The sequence below is a fragment of the Tripterygium wilfordii genome, chromosome 12, assembly GCF_013401445.1.
Source record: "Tripterygium wilfordii isolate XIE 37 chromosome 12, ASM1340144v1, whole genome shotgun sequence".
NCBI lineage: Eukaryota > Viridiplantae > Streptophyta > Magnoliopsida > Celastrales > Celastraceae > Tripterygium > Tripterygium wilfordii.
The window spans coordinates 385,246-406,066 of NC_052243.1; the positions used below are offsets into that span (position 1 = coordinate 385,246).

Consider the following 20,821-nt stretch of genomic DNA (forward strand, 5'->3'; position numbering starts at 1 on the left):
CCCCGCTGTAATGACAATTTGAGGTGAAAATTTTTTTTATTTTATTTTGAAAAAATTATAGATGTGTAGTTTATGATCTAATAAATCCAACGATATATTTTTTATTCAAAACAAAAATCATATGCTATATGAAAAATGCTTAACAATTTTATACCGTCGGATATAAACTCAAAACATTCGGTGTCTGAATCAAGATGAATTTGATTTTTGTTTCGAACAAAAAATATATCGTTGGATTCGTTAGATCATAAACTACACATTTATAATTTTTTCAAAATAAAATAAAAATTTTTTGGGACCCAAATTACCTACAGCGGGATCTGCTGTAGTTTTTACTACAGCAGACCCCTGCCACCCCTACTTAACTGGCCTGCTAAACGCTACTTTCTTGTTCATTTTGTGGGTCCCGTACCACCTTGAAGTTTACAACCCAAAACGGCAGGCTCCTAGTGCTACAAACGACACCATGTGAAATTGAAACGTCAAAACGACGACTTGCTACTACTGCAAACGACATCACTGTGATTGTAGCATGGATTCCTATTGAAAGGTATTTTTCCCAATTTTTTTTAACCAAGCCGGGTTAGGTAAGTGCAAATTCGTCTGACATGCTAGTTAAAGCAAACAACTTGAAAAGAATGGTGCCAGTTTATAATCGAACTCTCGACCTAGGATGAAATTCTTTACACCCTAAATCCAGAGAAATAATCAATTAGGTTATCGTCAAGTGGTTAATTTTGTCATAATCATCGTATGCATTTCTTTTATCAGAATAAGTGTCAGCAATATTGTAGTCATGGTTTGCTCTTAAAATTTTCATTTTATTAAATACACTAATTGCAAAACTTACATATTGATTTTTGAAGGGGGGGAAAAACTACACCTGTGAACCATAACATATCCAAGCCTAGTCAAATGGGTTTCATACATATTCTATATATGTATATATACTTATTGGGTAATTAGACATTGTTCAATGGCTCTATTGAATCATCTTTGACTGGTTTTGATTTGCAAGTGTGAAGCATAAAGTTGCATGCTGCAACAGCTTCCCCTACTGTTAGATATATCCACTCCTTCCCCAAACTCTCTATCAAGCTTGACTTGTTGAACTTCTTCATCAATTCAGCTCCAGGGTTTGCCAATACAAGCTGAAAATAGAAAGAAAAAAAAAACAAAAGGGTTTCATAATCAATATTTTAATTTTCTTGGAAACCAAACACTCATTGGAAGGCAATGTAAAGGTTTTCATTTTAGTACCTTGAGGTCTCTTCTGTCAAGAATTTTCTTGGTTTCTTCAAGCATGCTGATTCCGCTTGTATCAATGTTTCCAACAGCTAACAATCAGAGTTTAAATTGCAAATAGATTACCGTGAGTTAACTTCAAGCTGGAAAAAAAAAGAGGTGCTAGCAGAATTAATGTAAATGACGACTCACCTCCCATATCCAATACAACATACTGTAAGCCGGTTTCCCCAGAAGATTTGAGTTTGTCTTCCTCCTCATCAATCCATCTCATGATTCTAAATAAAATAGAAGTAGTACGTACTTCTAGTGATTAGTACACACACACATATAGATATATATCAGTTGAATCAGTGAAAAGCTGTGTGTTAATACAATACCTTTCTCTTAAGTAGCTAGAGTTGGCAAAGTAAATAGGAGCATCAATTTCAAGTATGAGAATTCCAGGAACACTGTTTGCATTTGGGTATTGCTCAACATTTCTAAAGATCATTGAATTGGGAATATTACCAAGAACAGTAGTTCTCGGTCTAGCCACAAACAGTAGCACCCTCAGCACCGAAATTGCGACCTACATTAATGGCTCACGATCTTAATTAAATCCCGAATCCTAAATTCTGAAGTTAAGCTAGTATAAAATGTGCATATATAGATATTTACCGCTATGACTAAGCCGATCTCAACGCTCCCAAAAACAACGCCAGCGAAAGCGCTGATGCAGACTAAGAAATCAAATTTGTCAACTTTCCAAAGATGTATTGCTGCTTGATAGTCTATGATGCCAAGCATGGCAGAGATTATGATTGAGGAGAGGACCACTAGGGGTGTGTAGTGAAACAATGGAGTCAAGAACAACAATGTAATCATCACAGCCATTGCCATCACAATGTTTGACACTGCTGTCTTGCATCCTGAATTGTAGTTCACTGCTGATCTTGAGAATGGCCCTGCAACATATACAGTATATATTCTCAATTATATTATATTCCATGTCAATTTATATTAACAATCTAGTGTATATATGAAATATGTACTAATTAAGTATAGATTTAAACACAATTTATAGTACCTGTAGTGAGGTAACAAGAAGTACAAGAGCCAACAATGTTCATCATCCCAATAGCAATCATTTCTTTGTTCCCATCTATGTGGTAATTCTTGAACATTGCAAAGCTTCTTCCAACTGCTATTCCTTCCTGTTTCAATAATTTAATTTACCAACTAATTATTAGCATATAAATTTTATAATCTAATTGAGAGACTTGTTATAATAAAGTAGAGAGAGAAGAGATAAAATAGAAGTTCGGCTAATCCATTTGAGTTATTATCTGTTATGAGATTAAGGCCCGCACGACTTTATCTTTTAAAAGGTAGTTCAATTGTTTAAGGTTAGACTCACACTTAAAAATTATATCGGTTATTGATTAATGTTAAGTCAAAATTGTGGGGGATTTGTAGAGAATGGTTACCCACAGCGAGAGCAATGACGCCAGTGACGATTCCCGTTTTAAGAGCCGTTGACATATAGGGCGGCGTGAAGACAAGATCAGTGATGGACGGTGGATTTAGCCCCTTTTTTAAGTCTCCTATCTGCATAAAATACATAAACATGCATGATATCCGAAGTTATCAGGGAAAGACCTAGAGAGGCCCAATCAGAATTGGCCCACCCTATTATATAGAAAGGTGAATTATTAATATGGGCCCACTACACACAGTTCGAGAAATAATTATTTGGATTGGCCCAAGATATGTAAGCCAGCAATGGCCTAGACCACATGTCAGATGGATCTTGGCCTCATCAATAGAATTCCAAGTGGTGGTCCTCAGATATGTTGCTTATTATTGGGGTCCCACTACAATAGAGCTACAGCAGTACAGCTAGCTTTTAATAGGTTGCATATATATATATATATATATATATATATATATATATATATATATATATATATATATATATTTACGAATCAAACCATATTTTTTTATATGAAAAAAAAATCAAATTCAATATAAAAAAATATATGTAAGATTTTGGTTTATCTCCAACGATCTATAATTGTCATGATTCTTTAATGTTGAATTTAATTTTTTATCTCGTATGAAAAATAATTAGTTAATATGAATACTATACATTTATAATTTTCTAAAAAATATGCCCAAAAGGCTCTTATAGCGGAGCCTCCTGTAGTTTTAAGCAGGTCCCAGCCACCCCTTATTGTTGGACTGCCTTTTTTGTACCAGGTCACGAGTCCATTTAATTTATGATTCCAAAATCACAAAAATTAATTAATACTCTTGTGTCTAATTAATTTACGAAGTATTCTAAGAAATGCGAAATAAAGAGAGAGAGGGAGAAATCAGAAATGTGTGTGGTGAGTGGTGACTCACCACTTGAACGCCATGTCTTTCAGCGTGGGTGAGATATACGAGGAGGCTGCCAAGGATAACAGACGTCAATGGTGCCATTGCTGATATCCAGAAGAACTTTGGTCGTTTCTTGCTCTGTACACATCATGTCGTCAACACAACAGACATATCACCTCATTAAAATAATCATATATGCATACTCCTTATTTTTTTCTAATTATTATAATGAACATGATTGAATAAGTTATATATATATATATATATATATATATGTAAGCAGAATAATTGTACTTACAAAGTATCTAGTGACGATAAGGAAGAAAAGGAAGCAGCAACCCAAGACGCCACTTTCCCATCTCCACTGCAAGAATCATGAATTGATATTTTCAGACAAGACGTTATAGCAACCATATATGACAATAAAAAAACAAAACCCTAATGAATATTTAACATATGTATATATATATAAAGAAACCTCATGAGTTTGGCTAAAGACGGAGCGCATGACTGAGATAACATCTGTGGCATGAGTGAAGTGATCAAGTCCAAGAATCCCTTTTAGCTGTTGCAGACATACTACTGTTGCTGCTCCTGCCATGAACCCTACTATCGTTGCATGTGATAGAAAGTCCACGATGAACCCTAGCCTGCAATTCATTCAACAACCACTAATTATTTATCATAATCTAAAAATAAAATAAAATTCTCATAAATATATTGGTCTTTTATATTATCTTGCGTCAGACAAGTTTGGTCGATGACAACAAAATATCAATCATATTTCACGGATCGTGTTTTGTTACTAATTAAAGAATCAAAAACAAAAACTCATTAATTAATATAATTAATCCTCTAAGCAAAACAGCATCAATTTGTTAATTTACTACTTTTAACCAAAAAAATTGACGTGGTTGATGTACCGATCGAACACCAACCTTAACAATCCTAAGGAAGCTTGAAAAACTCCGGCAAAAAACGTCGCCGTAAAAGCCAAATGAAGATAGAGCGTAGGGTTGTCCTTAGCACTAACTTCATTTCCCAGCATAGAAGCAGTAAGCAGCGACGCCACGGCCACCGTACCAACTGCCAAGTCCCTCGAACTCCCCATCATTGCATAAATCAGTGGAGGAACAAAGCTCGAATCTGCATTTCCCAATACATAACATATATATGTTATTATGACCGGACCATTCTTTTATCCAGTGCACTAAAAATAAATAAATAAATATATTTATGTTGAGTTACTTACAGAGGCCGAGAATTGGAGGCAAGTTAGCAAGTTTGGCGTAGCTGATGCCCTGAGGAATGGCCAGGCTAGCAATGGTGATGCCGGCGATCAGGTCGGCTTTGAAGAACTGAAAAGTGTAACGTGGACCCCAGTCAAAGATGGGCAAGAAGTACTGAACTCCCAATGTGAATCTTTTTAAAGGAGGTTGGTTCTTGAATTGCCTTAGAGGGTCGTCAGGGAAGAATGTCTCCTTAAGAGAGTACTTTAGTGACTTGAAGAAAGGCTGTGGTGGCGGAACAGCAACTTGGTGGTGGTGGTGGCCGTGGACCTCGTCGACACTCCCGTAGTCATAGTCTGCGTTGCCCATTTTGGAGTTTATTTTTCACACAGCTTAAAACTGGGATTTTGGTTATTTTGACGGTGGTGGCGGTCAGCGATGGAGGATAGGAGGAGATACTAGAATTGCTGCGGCGGGACAGAACGGTTGGTGTTGTTTATATAGGAAGATGAGTATATAGTGCGGACCACCTTTTCAGGTTAAGTGCGTTGGAGGACCCACTATTTTTCTTGATTGAATATGGTGCTGACACGTCTTTATTATTTTTAAAATCTGGTATCTTTATTACCCGCCCCGTGCTTTATTTGTCCCTTACCCGAGAGAAGGCAAAATCGGGGAAGCTCACGTATAGTGGAGTTTTAACTTTCAAGAACGTCTTTGCTGACGTGGCAAAATAATGATTCAGTGAATTATTGACTACCAATAGGTTTCCGACCATATCATTAGAATGGCAAAGTATAACATATATTAATAAGCCAAAAGTGGGATTGCCAATTTGATCAGTGTGGGATATATGCATCCTTAGTATAGGCTGTGTAGCGATGAATTTCTCTTGCGCCAAAATATATGGAGTTGAAAGATTCTGGGTTGTAGCATGTAATTATATTCTTGTGGTCACGCGTTGGGATTTGGTTAATCTTATCCTGTCGTTAGGTGAAAAACCATAGACACATGTCGGATATCTAAAGAGTAAATTTGCATGGTATTTTTCTCAGTAATAAAAAAATGTGAGATGTGTTTGTGTTTATTTTTGGGAAGTTTTACTTGAATCGGCAACTAGCAGTGCCTAACTAATAAGTTGAAGATATCCGCAACATGTATATATATTAAAGCTGTCATATAGGTATGAAAATTGTTCCACTAAATTAAGTACATATAGAACTAAGAAATTAAATATTTTCTAAATTGAGCTTAACATAATTTGAACTCTATGACAAGACACTAATTAAGTCAAATGATATATATGGTTCGCAAGATTTTTTTTCTGTTTTTGATCAATCAGTCAATTAATTTATCTTGAAAGTCACCTCATATAGCAAGCATTTCTACGTATAAATCAACTTAAATTTGTGATATTGGGTACGATCGATGTTGAGATATCATATATAGATCAAGCCAACTTAAAGTTGGCACTTGGTACCACAAATATCTCATGCCACAATTGTAATAGACAAAGGGTGGGGAGCTTCTCGCTTTCCGAAGCACATAACCCTTAATTCTTTGGCTGGCCTGGCCATGCTTGGCCGACTGCCTACTTTAGTTTATTATCCCATTCACCGTTGCCATATGGTTGCATGATGCATGATGCATGATTAGGTATTTGATTTAGAGTATTTTCGGTTAATTAGTCAAACATGAAAAGCTAAGCTCGCTCTTGCTTTTTAACTGCCAAATTTGACGGCCTCTTGCCTCTGTTGACTTTCAAAAGCTGAGTACAATCAAAGACTACAAGCACTTACATTTGCCTGCCTTTTTTTTTTTCCTTCTATGAGCCACTTGCATTTGCTTTTTATAAAAAAATATTAAAGACTCAAGTTCAACGTCAGATCAGCCTACCTAAATTGAATGACACGTGTCTATACTGGATGCCATTTTACTCGTCTATTTAATTTGATCATGCAAGACTCAAATACAAGCCAAGCCAATTATTTGTAGAAAGACCAAACAGAACTACAATCTCAAATTGGGTAACATTATATATATATATATATATATTGTAAGATACTTGGTCTGAATTCGTCTCTAACAATCAATTGACGACAGTCGGCAGACATGTAGAAGTATAAAAGTAATTAATTGTCTGATAATTCCTACTCATCTCTTGATAAATTTAATACGCACGCCACATGAATATTATTTCATGATTAGAAAAACCAGATGTTTGTGTTATTTTTAACTAAGGATAGTTTCTCACGAATTATTGATACGATCTTATAAATATAATACTGTCTCACCTCTTGCATGAATTTCCACATATAGATTAATGAAAATGACATTCATTTACATTTCTTCTTCTTCGATCTTCTTTTTTTATAAAAAACCTTTTAATCTTTTTGGTGTAAGGCTGCACTATATATAGTGGGCAGATGCATCCACCCACTGAGGAGCATACAATATACATATTAATCTCTCACACAATTTCAAAAAATAAATAAAAAAAAATCTCTCACACACGTACAACTCAGTTTTCACGTGAAGTGTTTTTTCTTTTTCTCTTTTAGATTTATTTTGTGATTGAATTTTGTTTCATCAATTCATTATTGTTATCCAGAAATCTGGATGAGTCAAGATATTGGCCTTTGGTTGCTATTAATATATATTGTTATCGTCAATGATATGACTTAAACAATCATTCAATTAATAATTTTAATTAACTCTGTTAATAGGTTGCACTTTGGACGAAACCATCCGGACTCTGGAGTCAGATCAAACTTGTTCATTAATTAATTAGATTACTGGACACAATTTCTGCCCTCCCTCAAGAAAGTCTTCCACTTGAACTGGTTTTGGTGCAAAGCTCTTGACTTTTGTGGCTACAAATTAAATACACATATCGAATCTCTTGTCCTGATTAAGTACATTCAATAGGTGTTAGCCAACCTAGCTAGTTGGTAAGCAATAATGCGCGATAAAATTAATCTACGAGACATGTATACAATGTATATATGTGTGTGTAATTTGGGAGTTGATAATTTAGTGGTGAATATTTATGGGGTCAATCCAGAGTTTGATTCAAAATGAGAGCAACATATATAATTGTGGTCACGCGTTGGATTTTTGACCCAACTTATTATATCGTCAGGTGAAAAATTTATGTGCGTACGAGTATGATGATCCGAGTGTTGACTTATATTCAATGTTTAAAAAGGAGAAACTCGTAGGTCTTGTTTTTTAACCTACAAGGTTTAAATTGTCGGAATGGAGAGTGACGGGGTTGATTGTATTTGTTGAAATTGGATAAAATCGAATCAGAAATGTAATTGTAGATGTTGACTTCAGATGGAGCAAAGGTAATGAACACAGGAGAATTATGAGACAACGAACTGACGAATCATGTTGTAAAAAACTATAATGTTGTCTGCTGCAGCTCCTTCAATCGCCACAGTTGTGTGCACAATCTACAGTATAAATCAATACAATCCATCTTCAAAAAGTCAATCTCATTTTCAAGCGTTTGAAAATTTGTATAGAGTATCTAGCTAGGTGTTTTTCATTGGTTAATTGTTTCATTTGTGTAATCATTATTTCGAATAACATTTTTCAATTAACTGAACCTAGCAATGGATACAGAAGAAGAATTTCCTTGGAACTTATAAATAAATAATGCGAGATTGTAGCAGAATTTGAGGAGCTGATATATTTGTAGAAAATCCCACGATGGCACAACCCAGAGCCAGCCTCCCCACCATACAGACGTATGGGGCTACACTACTCCTTTGGTTCTTGAGTTGGCGTCACCACAGGTGGAACTATAAGAGCACCGGATTCAGCCATGAGTTGTTTGTAATTTCTGGATGAGATTCTAGTTCAATGGTGCAATCGGCACCTGTTATGGACGAAGCAATCGGCTTCTGTCGGATGGTTGGAGCAGTCGGCCCCTAGTAGCTACGGTGATGGAGAGGTAGTATGTTAAGAGAACCTTGCCTCTGATACCAACTAGATGGTGGGGAGGCTGGCTCTGGGTTGTGCCATCGTGGGATTTTCTACATGGTATCGGAGCAGGTGTGCTCGTCCCCGATGAAAAAGTCCACTCGTTGGACCTTGGGCTTTGATACCCAGTCCACGAGTGCGGGGGAGTGTTGAAAAGGTGTTAAAGGGATAAAAATCCCACATCGATTGTTGAGGGGCTTGGTGTCTAGTTTATAAGCTTGCCCAAGTCTTCAACCAATTGTCCAGCCTTTTCCAGGAAGGTGGGCTGGGAACTGTCACGGCCCAATGGGCTGAGATGGTGGGGAGGCTGGCTCTGGGTTGTGCCATCGTGGGATTTTCTACAATATTATCCATATATATTATTCATTACAGAACCTGTTTTTTTAACAGAAGTCAAGGATAATTACTCCTTTAATTAAACGAAGAACGAACCCACTGTTTCAGCCCATTTTCACAATAGTCGGATGCAGAAGTTGGCATGCAAGACAACTACTCAAGTATTTATTGTTGTGAGATTGTGATACTACGTCTTTTTAGCTGCATTATTAGTTGAAGTTGATGTGCATGCGTCAGTCATTATTTGGAGAAAACGTACAATTGGTGAGCTCTTAATTATACATATCCAATTACAAAAAGACAAGTAAAACCACAAGAACCATCGCTGCAGGCTTTTGGTTTTGGTGGCTACAGCGAGCCCAAATTCATTCATAAGTATTGGGTCTGCTACGATTCTAACTCAATAATTGTTGTAGCAGGTCACGTGGAACAGACACCCCCACATTGATATGTTCTACTTATTATATTAATCAATAATTGATTTGACAAATGATAAAAAATGCGACCATTAGGGTTCCGTCAAAAAAAGATTTGCCATTGGGAGTGGCCTTGCTGGTGTTTCAGGTGGACCAGTGTACTCTTGAGAGAATATCCAAAAATAGGAAGCGGTGCACATATATTCATATGTATGTATGTATGTTGAAATTAAAGAAAGTATATGATAGGGAGAGAAGAGTCGCAAAAAGTAATGCTAGAGAGGTTGAGTATGGAATGTATGGTGCAAATGACACCAAGATCTTGTAATGGTATTGGTCAAGTTTTTATATGGTACTAGGAAAAACAATATTGAGACACATAAGAATGTACATGGTTCCAAATGCATGATTTTTTTTTATTTTTTATTTTTAAGAAAAGGGCTTAGCCCTGAATTTTATTAATTAAGGAAGAGAAAAAGTCTCTCTTCGATGACTTACAAGAAACGAGGGGGCATAAACCTGACCTCGGCAACAAGAAGAATTAATGAGAAATTCATCCAAGATACAATACAATCACATTAGATTCGGCTCTACATTATGGACACGTGAGTTCTCACAACCTACACGTACGAGACAATTACAGGATTTTTATCCATGATGTGATTCCAAAGAAATTGATTAGTTTAATGTGGGAGTCGAGTTAACGCATGATTCATTGTATTTGACAAAGATTTATTCTGACAATTTACCACACCCTGACAACTCCCCCTTAGAGTTATCAAGAATTTAGTTGATGAAATCCATTCAAGTATATGTGTCCTAATTTATTCCAACACATGAGTGACTATTTTTACATTCAATTTACAGAAGAATCGTTTCAGTTTGGAAATTCAAGTCTGATTAACTTCTTTGTTTCATGATGACCTTAAGGTACCATGAACCGAACTCTCCAAGAGTGTAATTAGACCAAGTATATCTACTATGTTGGTAAGAATCCATGATTGTGTAGTGGTGATGATTGCTTCGACATTCCCAACACAAGTAGTTTCAGCCTCCCAAGCAATTGGATCCACAAGATCGCTACAATAGAACAACAAAGTCAAGGATTTTACATAAACAAAAAAAGAAAGAAAATAAAAGAAAGAAGAGATATGGAGTGCCGAAAAAGGAGAGGCATTGGAAAGTGAAAGAAACAAGCACTAATCTTTCTACACAAACCAACTAGCTTGCTAGTCCACATGCTTCTGCCTTGTAAAAGTGTTTTAATTAAGTGTCATCCATATATCCATCCCCCTAGCTCCTTTTCCCGACTTGCTTTCCTCTCTTTGTCTTCTTCATTCCAGGGAAGACCATTTTCATTGAACCTTCCCTTTCTCTCAAAAATGAAGCATTCCTTCTGACCCACCATGCATTTTAAGCATTTCAAGCGATATCATGTTTAGAAAAGCGAAATGGGTCGATCGGGTACATGTGGTCCAATCCAAATTAAATATCACAAACATGTATATATGCTTGTGGATCTTCTTGAAATGATTTTGATTCCATTAATTGTGCCCATGCTTTGCTTTAGTGCTATATCTATAGGATATACATACATATCGCCAAAAGAATCACGTTGACCCTACTATATGTGTATATATATACACTCGAGAAGATATATGACTATCTCCTATCAAATACTAGTACTATTAATTCCTTCTTGATTATAGTATAAAAGGGAAGGGTCAAAGATATATGCTATTTGTAGTAAGAAATTCGTGGCATTTAAGAAAACTAATGTCCTAAGCCTTGCTCTATTAGAAGGACAAGACTACCTCAGCCAGTCAGCCTCAACTAAGGAATGAAGAGAAACTTAATTGTATTATTGGGGGACCATGTTTAAAGTGGCATTGACCAATATTCTCCATTAATATCAAATGTTCTTGATAAGCAAACAAGTACTCAAAGCCATTGATGCCATGATAAGTTCTTGCTATAGGTCCAGGAATAGTTTGATATAATTAATACATGTGGTGCTGCACGCCTGCACGGGAGAGGGGGAGAATAATCTAGGAGATGGATTGGGCTTGGTTGAAAATGTGGGCCTTAGTCTAGCCCATTGTTAATGTAATAATGTCCAAACCCAGACACTACGTTGTCATGTTGTGGGCGGGCAAAGTTGTCGAGTGGGCTTGTCTCTTGGAGATAAGGCTAGGCTCACAAACAAAACCTGAAGAGAAGAGTAATGAAACCGGGCCTGAATCCTCACTCGAACACAAAAAAAAGTTGCATAAAAGAAGCGTTCTCCCCTTTCTTTCTTTTTTTTTTGATAAACAGCGTGCTCCACTTCTTAGTTCTTATACAAAATTACAAATTAGTGTATGAAAAATTACAAATTAGTGTCTCAGACAGAGAGATTTTCTTTTCTTTCTTATATATGATTTCAAATCTAGCATTTATAAGGGATGCATGAACCCAATAATATTAGAAATCGAAGACCGAACACATTAAATGTTTTGTCCACTCTGGATCATGAATTCGCATGAATTTGTTTTTCGTAACCTATAATCATTGATTGTTAAGCTTAGAAAATAAATTCATGTGTAAGAGGTATAAGATTTTTATTTATATATCACTTGATGGATTATCTCAATCTGATTTAAGATATTAGGTTTAGACAAATAAAGCAAAGACTATTGAGTTCATCAATAATACAAGTAATAATTATCTTTCTAAATCATATCATTAATAGTTTTATTTGATTGTTGTGGGGAATCGTTTTGTCGGTCCATTAAACAACACATATCCAGATATCCTATTATTCAACAAGAAATAAAGGCTTAAATAATATAATAAATCAAAGCGACGTCGTTCGTTGATGCCATCGGCCCATCAAACGCCCTCTTTCGCTTTCAGTCGGGTCCGGGAATCTCCGGAGAATCCATCAAACGTCGTAAATGAAAAAGAGATTTCACCCGTTCCTCTCTTATCTCAACTTCTAAGGCCCATTCAGCGGCCACTGGGCCCACCGCACGCACAATTTTGAATTTTAAAATTGCTCACCTTCACATTTTGCTTTATTTCCAAGTCTCCTTTGCCGCTCCTTCCTTCCTCCTTCGTCGTCTGAGACTCTGAATTCGAATTTCTCAGGTCCTCTCCTCATCTTCCTTCTTCTTCTTCTTTTTCTAACCTAGGTTTTTCCTTTCGTTTTTCAAGAAAACTTTTGTTTGTGGCTTCCTTCTAGGTTGCTGTCTTGCTTTTGTTTAAATAAATGGATTAGTGTTTCACGTTTTTTTCTTTTCTTTCTCTTGTTAATATTTTTGCTGGCCTTAATTGTTTCTTTCGTAATTTTGCTAGAATCTCATACGATTTCACTTTTCTTGCTAGGATGCGCGGCAAAAGCTTTAGTTTTTTTTGTTCATTTACTGTTGTCTGCTTGTCATTTGTACCTAATTTGTGATTGTAGCGGAGGGTTAATCGGTTCGTCATGTTTGTAGTAGCAGAAAAGGCTGAAAACTTGATGTATGTAGGATTTTATAGGTTTTCTAGATATGTGTATTTTTGAACCTTTCAAATTCAAACTGAAGCTCCGTTCTTGGTCTTGGCCCTTCTTGATTTTCATATTTGAATTGATGTGCATAGTTGAATTTAGTTATGCGTTTGATTTAGTCATGAAAGTTTTCTTCTCTTGGCGGTTTCTTTTTTAGTATTGTGCATGTTTTTATTTCGGGACTAAAAGTTTAAATGTGGTTGATTGCTCTGTTGGATGTATTTGGATATCATCTACTCCCTTTAAGATGGCACAGATCGTGCATTTCCTCCCAATTCAATGACATTGTTCGTAGCTAGAGTGATATGGCCCTATAAAAAAATTAGAGTGATATGGTCTTTGTGATGACAGCGGTTTATGACAGGTCAGGTTGAAGGGGGGAATAATGCAGGTGCCTGAAGAGTATCTACCCTTGGGTCATTATGTGATCACTAAGTCATTTTCCATTTCGAGTTTGTTAGATTCTCATAAATCTATACACATACAGACACATACCTCTCCTTGGGGACCTTTATTGCAGCCACTCTGTTACTTCCCAATAAGCCCACTTTTTGGGCCAGTTGGCTTTTGGTGTGAGGCATAGCTGTTACTTCGTCTGGAATCTGGAAACATATAATAAATGATGTGATTTCACTGATGTGGTCTTTTGTCTGCCTAAATTAGTCCAATATGTCCTATTCCCTTGTATGGTTCTAGAGATGCCAGTAAATTATTTCAGTTGTTAGCTCTATATTTTTCTTTCGTTTTTCTTTTCCTCTTTGTAAGGGATTAATTCGTAGCTTTTGATATCATTTTCAGAGTCGCTGTTGGTATTGGCGTATTGGAAATCCTAAATTCTGTTGAGGGCCCAAAGAGGGTAGCTCATTCAAATGGAGCAGTACGAAATTCTGGAGCAGATTGGAAAGGGTTCATTTGGTTCTGCCTTCCTTGTGAGACATAAACACGAAAACAAGAAGTGAGGGCAGTTCTACCTTTCCCATATGTGTTACATTTTGCCTTTTTCACGTGGGAAAATTGTTGACTTTTACAATTAAACATTGTAAGGTTATGTGATTGGTGCCTACCATCTGCCTATGTTAGCTGATGAATTGGTCTCTTTACTTTTTAGGTATGTCTTAAAAAAAATTCGTCTTGCTCGGCAAACGGATAGGAGCCGCAGATCAGCCTACCTGGAGGTTAGTGTTTCATGTGTGATTCTTCTCATGCAATGCATGATGGGAAATAGAAGTTCGAAATCTTTGGCATTTCAAGCGTTCATATAAATGTGTGCCGAACATTTTATTTTTATGGGTTCACTTCTTGCTACTCTCATTGTCCTAAGACTACTGGTCTTCTCAAATTTCAGCAACTAATTTTTGTCTAAATTATTTTTTCTGCAGAAGGAGCTTATTTCAAAAGTACATAATCCATTTATAGTGGAGTACAAGGATTCTTGGGTAGAAAAGGTAAGTGAAATTCTCTTATTCTGTCGCTTTTGTTGTCTCAGGACGTATGATGCTTTCTTTAAGTTTCAACGAGCGCTTGCTGCATATAGTTACAAAATTCTAATTGTGGGATTCAAATATTTTCAATTTTTTGTTTTATTTTTGGATTTCTATTGCCCTGTTGAAGCCCTAAAGAATAGTCATTTGGTATTCGGAATTATGAGGAACCTCTTATGGCATGAATGAGAATTTGATGGCTTTGTTTTCAGGGTTGTTATGTGTGCATTGTCATAGGATACTGCGAAGGAGGAGATATGTAAGTTTTTTTATAGGAATTATTATTTGTGAAATGTTATAAAATGTTTCGAACATCAATCATCCTTGCTGTCAAGAGGTTTTTTAAACAGTGTCTGATATGCAGGGCAGCATCTACTAAGAGAGCCAATGGAATTCATTTTCCTGAAGAGGTTGTTACTCCTGCTACAAAGTGTTGGGTCGCTGATGTTTAGTTTTTAATTGGCCATCTTAAAGACTTGCATTACTACTGTAGTCTTAACTGTTAATTGAATGTATGAGCAGAAACTTTGTAAGTGGCTAGTTCAACTCTTGATGGCACTTGAGTACTTGCACGAAAACCATATTCTTCATCGGGATGTCAAGGTCTGTCTCATTAGTGGACGTGACTAATGTACTTTAAGCACCTTCTTCCTTTGCAAGTCTGTTTTTCACTAATGGTGTTCCAAATTTTCTCAGTGTTCAAATATATTTTTGACAAAAGATCAAGACATACGGCTAGGTAATTGTCCCCTATACAAATGCTAATGATTGACCAATCATTTAATATGTCATAGTTCTTGCAGTCTGTTATACCCATACTTCACCTGTTGCAGGTGATTTTGGTCTGGCCAAAATGCTCACTTCGGATGATCTTGCTTCCTCTGTAAGTCATATAGCTATCAATTGGTTACTCTTCAATATGTTTCTATCTGTTTGGTCAAGTTACACTCTGCGCTCCATATACAGGTTGTTGGAACTCCAAGTTATATGTGTCCCGAGCTTCTTGCTGATATACCATATGGTTCCAAGTCAGATATTTGGTCTTTAGGTAAACTATTTATTCTGTTGTTATTTCCCTAACTTAGTCTGGATTCACTTATTTTCTCATTTTTTTTTTTATATACTTGATGCCATGGGGTTTTTCAGGATGCTGTATATATGAAATGGCTGCTCACACTCCTGCATTTAAAGCCTTTGTAAGTTTCTCTTTGGTACTTTGTGTTGGAACTCATAAATGATAAGATGTTGTCATTGTCCATGGTGAATTTCATCATCAATTCATGTGTGATATTCTTTTGGGGTGAATAGTTCAAACGACGTTTGGAGTTATTAGAATCAACAAAGACTGGTTCAAGACTTTGATTTAATGTTTATGACAATATGTCTAGCCACATGTGGTGTATATTTGCTTCAATCCCACTTAAATTGTGCTCCTATCTTCTTGGCAGATAGACTAATAGTTATTCGCTGTTTCTCTATTCTTTCTCATCAGGATATACGAGCGCTGATTAACAAAATAAATAAGTCCATTGTGGCTCCTCTTCCAACCATGTACTCTGGTGCATTGTGAGTCCACTCCTCTCACAACTCATAAATATAATTTCACTTCTATCATTTGAAGTCAGTGAATATAATCTTGATGATTGCAATAGGAGGTTATGTTATCTTTGCTACGATTATCTCATTTATACCAGTCTTTGGATTTCATATTTACAAGTTCCAAGTTGTTTTGCGTTTTGTTGATTTGTATATGTATCTCGTTGACAATGTTGCCCTTCAACTTTTCCCCTGTTTGATCCAGTCGAGGGCTTGTTAAAAGCATGTTGCGGAAAAATCCTGAACTAAGACCAAGCGTATGTCGTTCTTTCATTCCATCTCCATTTATTTAACCGTTATTTCTATTATGCAATGACTTGAGAATTGTTATTGAAATTATACGAAGCATGTGATTGGTTACTTTTATCAGCAGTTCTGATAAGTTTAAAGGTCGAATTCATACTTGACCAGATTGAATATCTCTCTGGTTTCACATTATTATTTACATATCATTTTGTGCGACATTGAAACAAAATCTGTTTTGCTAGGCTGCGGATTTGTTAGGCCATCCTCACCTTCAAACTTATGTTCTTAAGATTCATCTAAAGTTGAATAGGCCTAGAAGAAATTCTTACCCAGTTGAATGGACTGATTGTAACTACATCAAGAAAACTAAAATCTTTGAGGCTGAATTTTACGAGAGGGACAAAAGACATTCATTCAGGAATGACCGGACTTTGAATCCAAGTGTATCAGGAACTGAAGAGGACTCGTCGTGTTCCACACAAAGAGGACTTGAATCTCCAAGTTATTTGAATCAGAAGTTTGTGGGATTATCTGTTGGCTTAGTATATGACGAGATTGGTACTGAGCCAAATGCTAAAAGATTTTCAAGCGTTGCAAGAACACCAAAATGTACACCGGCAAAAGTATCTACAAATCCAAAGAGACAGGGCACACCATCAAAGGTATCCTATAATGGTTCACCAGTTAATATGGTACATTTATATTTTCTAAATGATAGTGACCTCCATTGATTGGTTATTGAGGGTTGAGATTGCTGGTTAACATCCTCATCATGACCTGAATCCCTCTTTCTCTCTGTCTGAGATTTTCTATTCTGGAGAGTTTCGAGTCCTGTAAGATATTTATTTTGGACTTGGCTTGTGAATTTTGGTTTCTTTTGGCATGATCAAATGGGTAGGAGTCGTATGGATGTTATTTCTTATTTGAATGGTGCATGTTCATGAGAATGCTGGTTACAATAGAGAGGTTCTCGATCGTGCCTTCGGTTGTTGGTTTGCAAATAATCATTGTATTTTCACGTAAACTTCTCAGTTCTCACAGTTCAATTATTTAGAGGTGCAGTCGCTAATCACTGTTCACATTTTCTTGTTAACAGCTTCCAGAGTCACATACTCCTGCAAGCAGATCTTCCAACCTGACGCGAAGGGTGTCTCTTCCATTTACGTCAGGAACTGCAGCCTTAGGCACCCCGTATAAATCAAATGTTGGCCTTCTTCACTCAGTGGAATCATCAGATATCTCTGTCAATGCCCCACAAATTGCCAAGATTGCTGAATTCCCTTTAGCCTCTTCAGAAGACCCCCTTCATCCTGTCAGTGGAATATCATCAACTTCAGTGCAATGTTCTTCCACACCTGACTATGCTAACCGCACCATCACAAAAGACAAATGCACAATCCAGATTCTTGACAGAGTTGTTACCAGGCCAAACTTCAATGATGGTAGCCACGGAGTAACAAGAAATGGAAACAAACGCTCGGAGCGTAATCCAACTACAGTTATTTCAAGTTATTCTTCATCCGAGCCACAACAGCGGCGGTTCGATACCTCATCGCATCAGCAACGTGCTGAGGCACTAGAAGGTTTGCTGGAGTTCAGTGCGGTTCTCTTACAGCAAGAAAGGTTTGAAGAGCTAGGGGTGTTGCTGAAGCCATTTGGTCCTGAGAAAGTTTCTCCTAGAGAAACTGCTATTTGGTTGGCCAAGAGCTTTAAGGAAACTGCTTGTAGCTGATAACAACAATGCCTCATTGTTGTCCCAAATTGTAGGAAATGTTCATTCAGTCTTCAAACTCGAAGGCTAACTGAATTCAGATTCTATTGTCATTCACACTATGAATGAAGCTGCCATTTTATCACCCAACAGATTTCTTCACTCAATGTCAATGATGATTTGGCTGGCTAATCTTTACTATGTAGAGTAGAGCTTCATGTTGGTGATGATTGTGATGTACTGCAGTAGAATAGAACCAGTAATGATGTATTAGGAAGAACATGCCAAGACAAAATGATTTCTTTGAGAATGGCAAATGTGCTTGCTTTCTTATTTAACTGTAAAAACCGGTATAAGATTCAATGTTCATTTTGACCTCTTATACTGGGGACTGGAAGGCTTCTTTGGACAGGTTTAGTTTGTTTGTTTTCTCGGGTGTTCAGGGTTTAGGCGCATACAACGACTCATTCTCATTGTCATTGCTTTTGGCCCACTATTACATACATTGAAATTCCAAGCCCACTAACTTTTTCTGGTCCTGGAGCCTTGGCTCAAGAAGAGAGCTCATGGTGGAGGCCCGGAGGGCTGCAAGGCCCAAAAGCTCCACGTCGGAAACGCGCACTGGGAGATCTGAGTCAGCGGAACGACGGGAATTGAAGGGGAGTGAGAGTGAGGGAGATGAATGAAACTGAGACCGAAGCCCAAATCCCAGAACTTCATGAGCTCCGATACTCAGAATTGATGCTGTTATCTGCAACTTCTGTAAACACGGCCGGAGGTGCTGGAGAGGGTGGACGCAATGAGGAGCGCCATAATGGAAACCCTAGGGCCCGGGAACCCCAGTCTTCTGTCTGTACCGGCATTCCACAGTGTCTCTAGTCTTGGCAGGAAGCTCCTCCGGCTGGCTCGGGAGCTCGCGCTTCTAGATTTCGATGACCGCAAACTTATTCTCAAGGTACTCTTTGTAATTTTGAACGTCTATGAATTGGAGTTCTTCCTCCATTGAAATGATTCGATGCGAAGCTCCGTTTGTTTCGTGATAATTTTTCATCTTTCTACTTTCAAGTTTATGTTGTGAATTGGAATCTTAGTTCAATGCCAGCACAGTATACACAGAGACAAACTTTCTTATTTTATTATCCTCATTTTCTCAGTATCCAATCACTCAATAAACATTTTTTTCATCGGAGACACACAATGTTTCACAGTTGTATCAATCACAAAATTGCAGAAGCACAACTTGGGGAGAAATGTTCCTTTGAAGAATCCGGACAGAAAGGTGTCTTCTTTTGCAACGCGGCCTAGTCAACTCAAAGTGAACCAGGTAAGCAGATCCCTGTTTGAGCTCGGTACATGATACTTTGGTTATTGTGGACAACTTGAGAGAACATCAAGATGATGACGACTTTAGCAATCTTGGTTTAAGGAGCTTGGGTTTTGTATCATGGAGCTGGGGCTTTACCTTGCTAGAGCATGTGATAGGGCCCTTGGTGGGCACAAACTCGTGCAGAGCCTGCTGGATTCAGGGATGACAAAGGGCTGCCTTATACATTATCATTCAATTCTAGATGGCATTAATTTAAAGCAAGCTGACAGTAGAAAGAGGATCCACCAAAAGACAGTCTAATCGTTGGAGGGAACTTGGAGAAGAATGCTCTGAAGTTAGGGATTGTGATATTCAATCTAATCTATGGCAGCAGTGGCATTGGACTGTGGTATTTTCACTGTCTTGACAGATCTTTTACGTGAGGATAATGAATTTTCAATGTCTTGCAGTCGAGAGTGTTCTTCCCCAAGTGGGCATACCTATTTGCAAAATTTTGATCCTAACAAGGAATCACGGATAATGTCCTCATGGTGAAGACTTCTCCCGGGAGTTTAATCATCCAAGTTGGAGAATCAGCTGATATCATATCAAAAGGGAAGCTTCGTTGAACACTTAATTGTGTACGCAGACCATCAAAGTTGAAGAATTAGAGTAGAGAAACTTTTGAAATGTTTCTCCAGCCTAACTGGAGCAAACTTTCTTGATCTCAGATTATCCAATTGAACACTGCATATTAAGTGATCGGTTACATAACGAGGGAGACCATCCTGATAAGGAGGACCTTTTAGGACAAGTAATTTCTAAACTTATTCCACCACTCATGTCTCGGTCGAAAGATGGGATGACATTTGCTGAATTCTCTCGTGAAACTACCAAGCAGTAGGGTGGTACTGGTTTACAATCCAACAGATAATTGGTTCTTGGGATTCTGGAGGCACATTTGGGTAAGCTTCAAATGAAATTTGTTCTATAACACTACTTCATATTTTGCTTGAGTAGATATCAAAATCCTTTCCTGTTCATATTCTGTTTAGTTAGTTTTCTGTTATTTCTTTCTTTTCTTTTGCCTTGGGAATAGTATGGAAAATCCTTATAGAATATTGGGAGTGGAATGCTAAGAATATCATTTGCTGGAAACGATGCACAGAGCCCATTTTTGTCTAAATTTCTGGATTTTCTTCATCATGTGAAAGTGAGACATCGCAGCTCAGACCGAGCAATTTTTCGTTTCTTTAATAAGATCCTACATATAAGGCATTCCCCTAGAACTCTTACCTGATCATCAAACTAGCTTAGGTGATATTTGATCATAAGAAGAAACCAGCCCAAATTTTCTGTTGTATCCCCCCAC

General features: G+C 37.2%; 3 protein-coding genes across 4 annotated transcripts; 2 read left to right on the forward strand and 1 right to left on the reverse strand.

Moving 5' to 3' along the window:
- Window positions 1-877: 877 nt before the first annotated feature.
- On the reverse strand, window positions 878-5,207 carry LOC120010369 (sulfate transporter 3.1-like). The gene is made up of 12 exons (XM_038861144.1): window positions 4,862-5,207; window positions 4,548-4,755; window positions 4,088-4,259; window positions 3,908-3,973; window positions 3,634-3,747; window positions 2,719-2,835; window positions 2,315-2,441; window positions 1,906-2,192; window positions 1,626-1,816; window positions 1,438-1,523; window positions 1,261-1,337; window positions 878-1,151 (listed from the first exon to the last, which is right to left on the reverse strand). The coding sequence occupies exons 1-12, from the start codon at window positions 5,205-5,207 to the stop codon at window positions 963-965; spliced, it is 1,980 nt and encodes a 659-aa protein (XP_038717072.1). The 3' UTR covers window positions 878-962.
- A 7,353-nt stretch (window positions 5,208-12,560) lies between these two features.
- LOC120010872 (serine/threonine-protein kinase Nek2-like) lies at window positions 12,561-18,335 on the forward strand. The gene is made up of 15 exons (XM_038861775.1): window positions 12,561-12,709; window positions 13,908-14,064; window positions 14,218-14,284; window positions 14,489-14,554; window positions 14,803-14,849; window positions 14,955-15,000; window positions 15,113-15,193; window positions 15,287-15,329; window positions 15,424-15,473; window positions 15,557-15,638; window positions 15,737-15,786; window positions 16,083-16,156; window positions 16,392-16,443; window positions 16,675-17,094; window positions 17,529-18,335. Exons 2-15 carry the CDS (start codon window positions 13,979-13,981, stop codon window positions 18,162-18,164), a joined length of 1,800 nt encoding a protein of 599 aa, XP_038717703.1. The 5' UTR covers window positions 12,561-12,709; window positions 13,908-13,978; the 3' UTR covers window positions 18,165-18,335.
- Window positions 18,336-18,655: 320 nt separating this feature from the next.
- LOC120010874 lies at window positions 18,656-20,492 on the forward strand. Of its 2 annotated transcripts, XM_038861777.1 has the most exons (3): window positions 18,665-19,098; window positions 19,375-19,467; window positions 19,570-20,492. In XM_038861777.1, exons 1-3 carry the CDS (start codon window positions 18,943-18,945, stop codon window positions 19,768-19,770), a joined length of 450 nt encoding a protein of 149 aa, XP_038717705.1. In that variant the 5' UTR covers window positions 18,665-18,942; the 3' UTR covers window positions 19,771-20,492. The 2 variants fall into 2 exon arrangements, 1 of the variants encoding a protein (XP_038717705.1); XR_005470941.1 differs by having other exon boundaries at window positions 18,656-19,098; window positions 19,298-20,492.
- The last annotated feature ends 329 nt before the right edge of the window (window positions 20,493-20,821 follow it).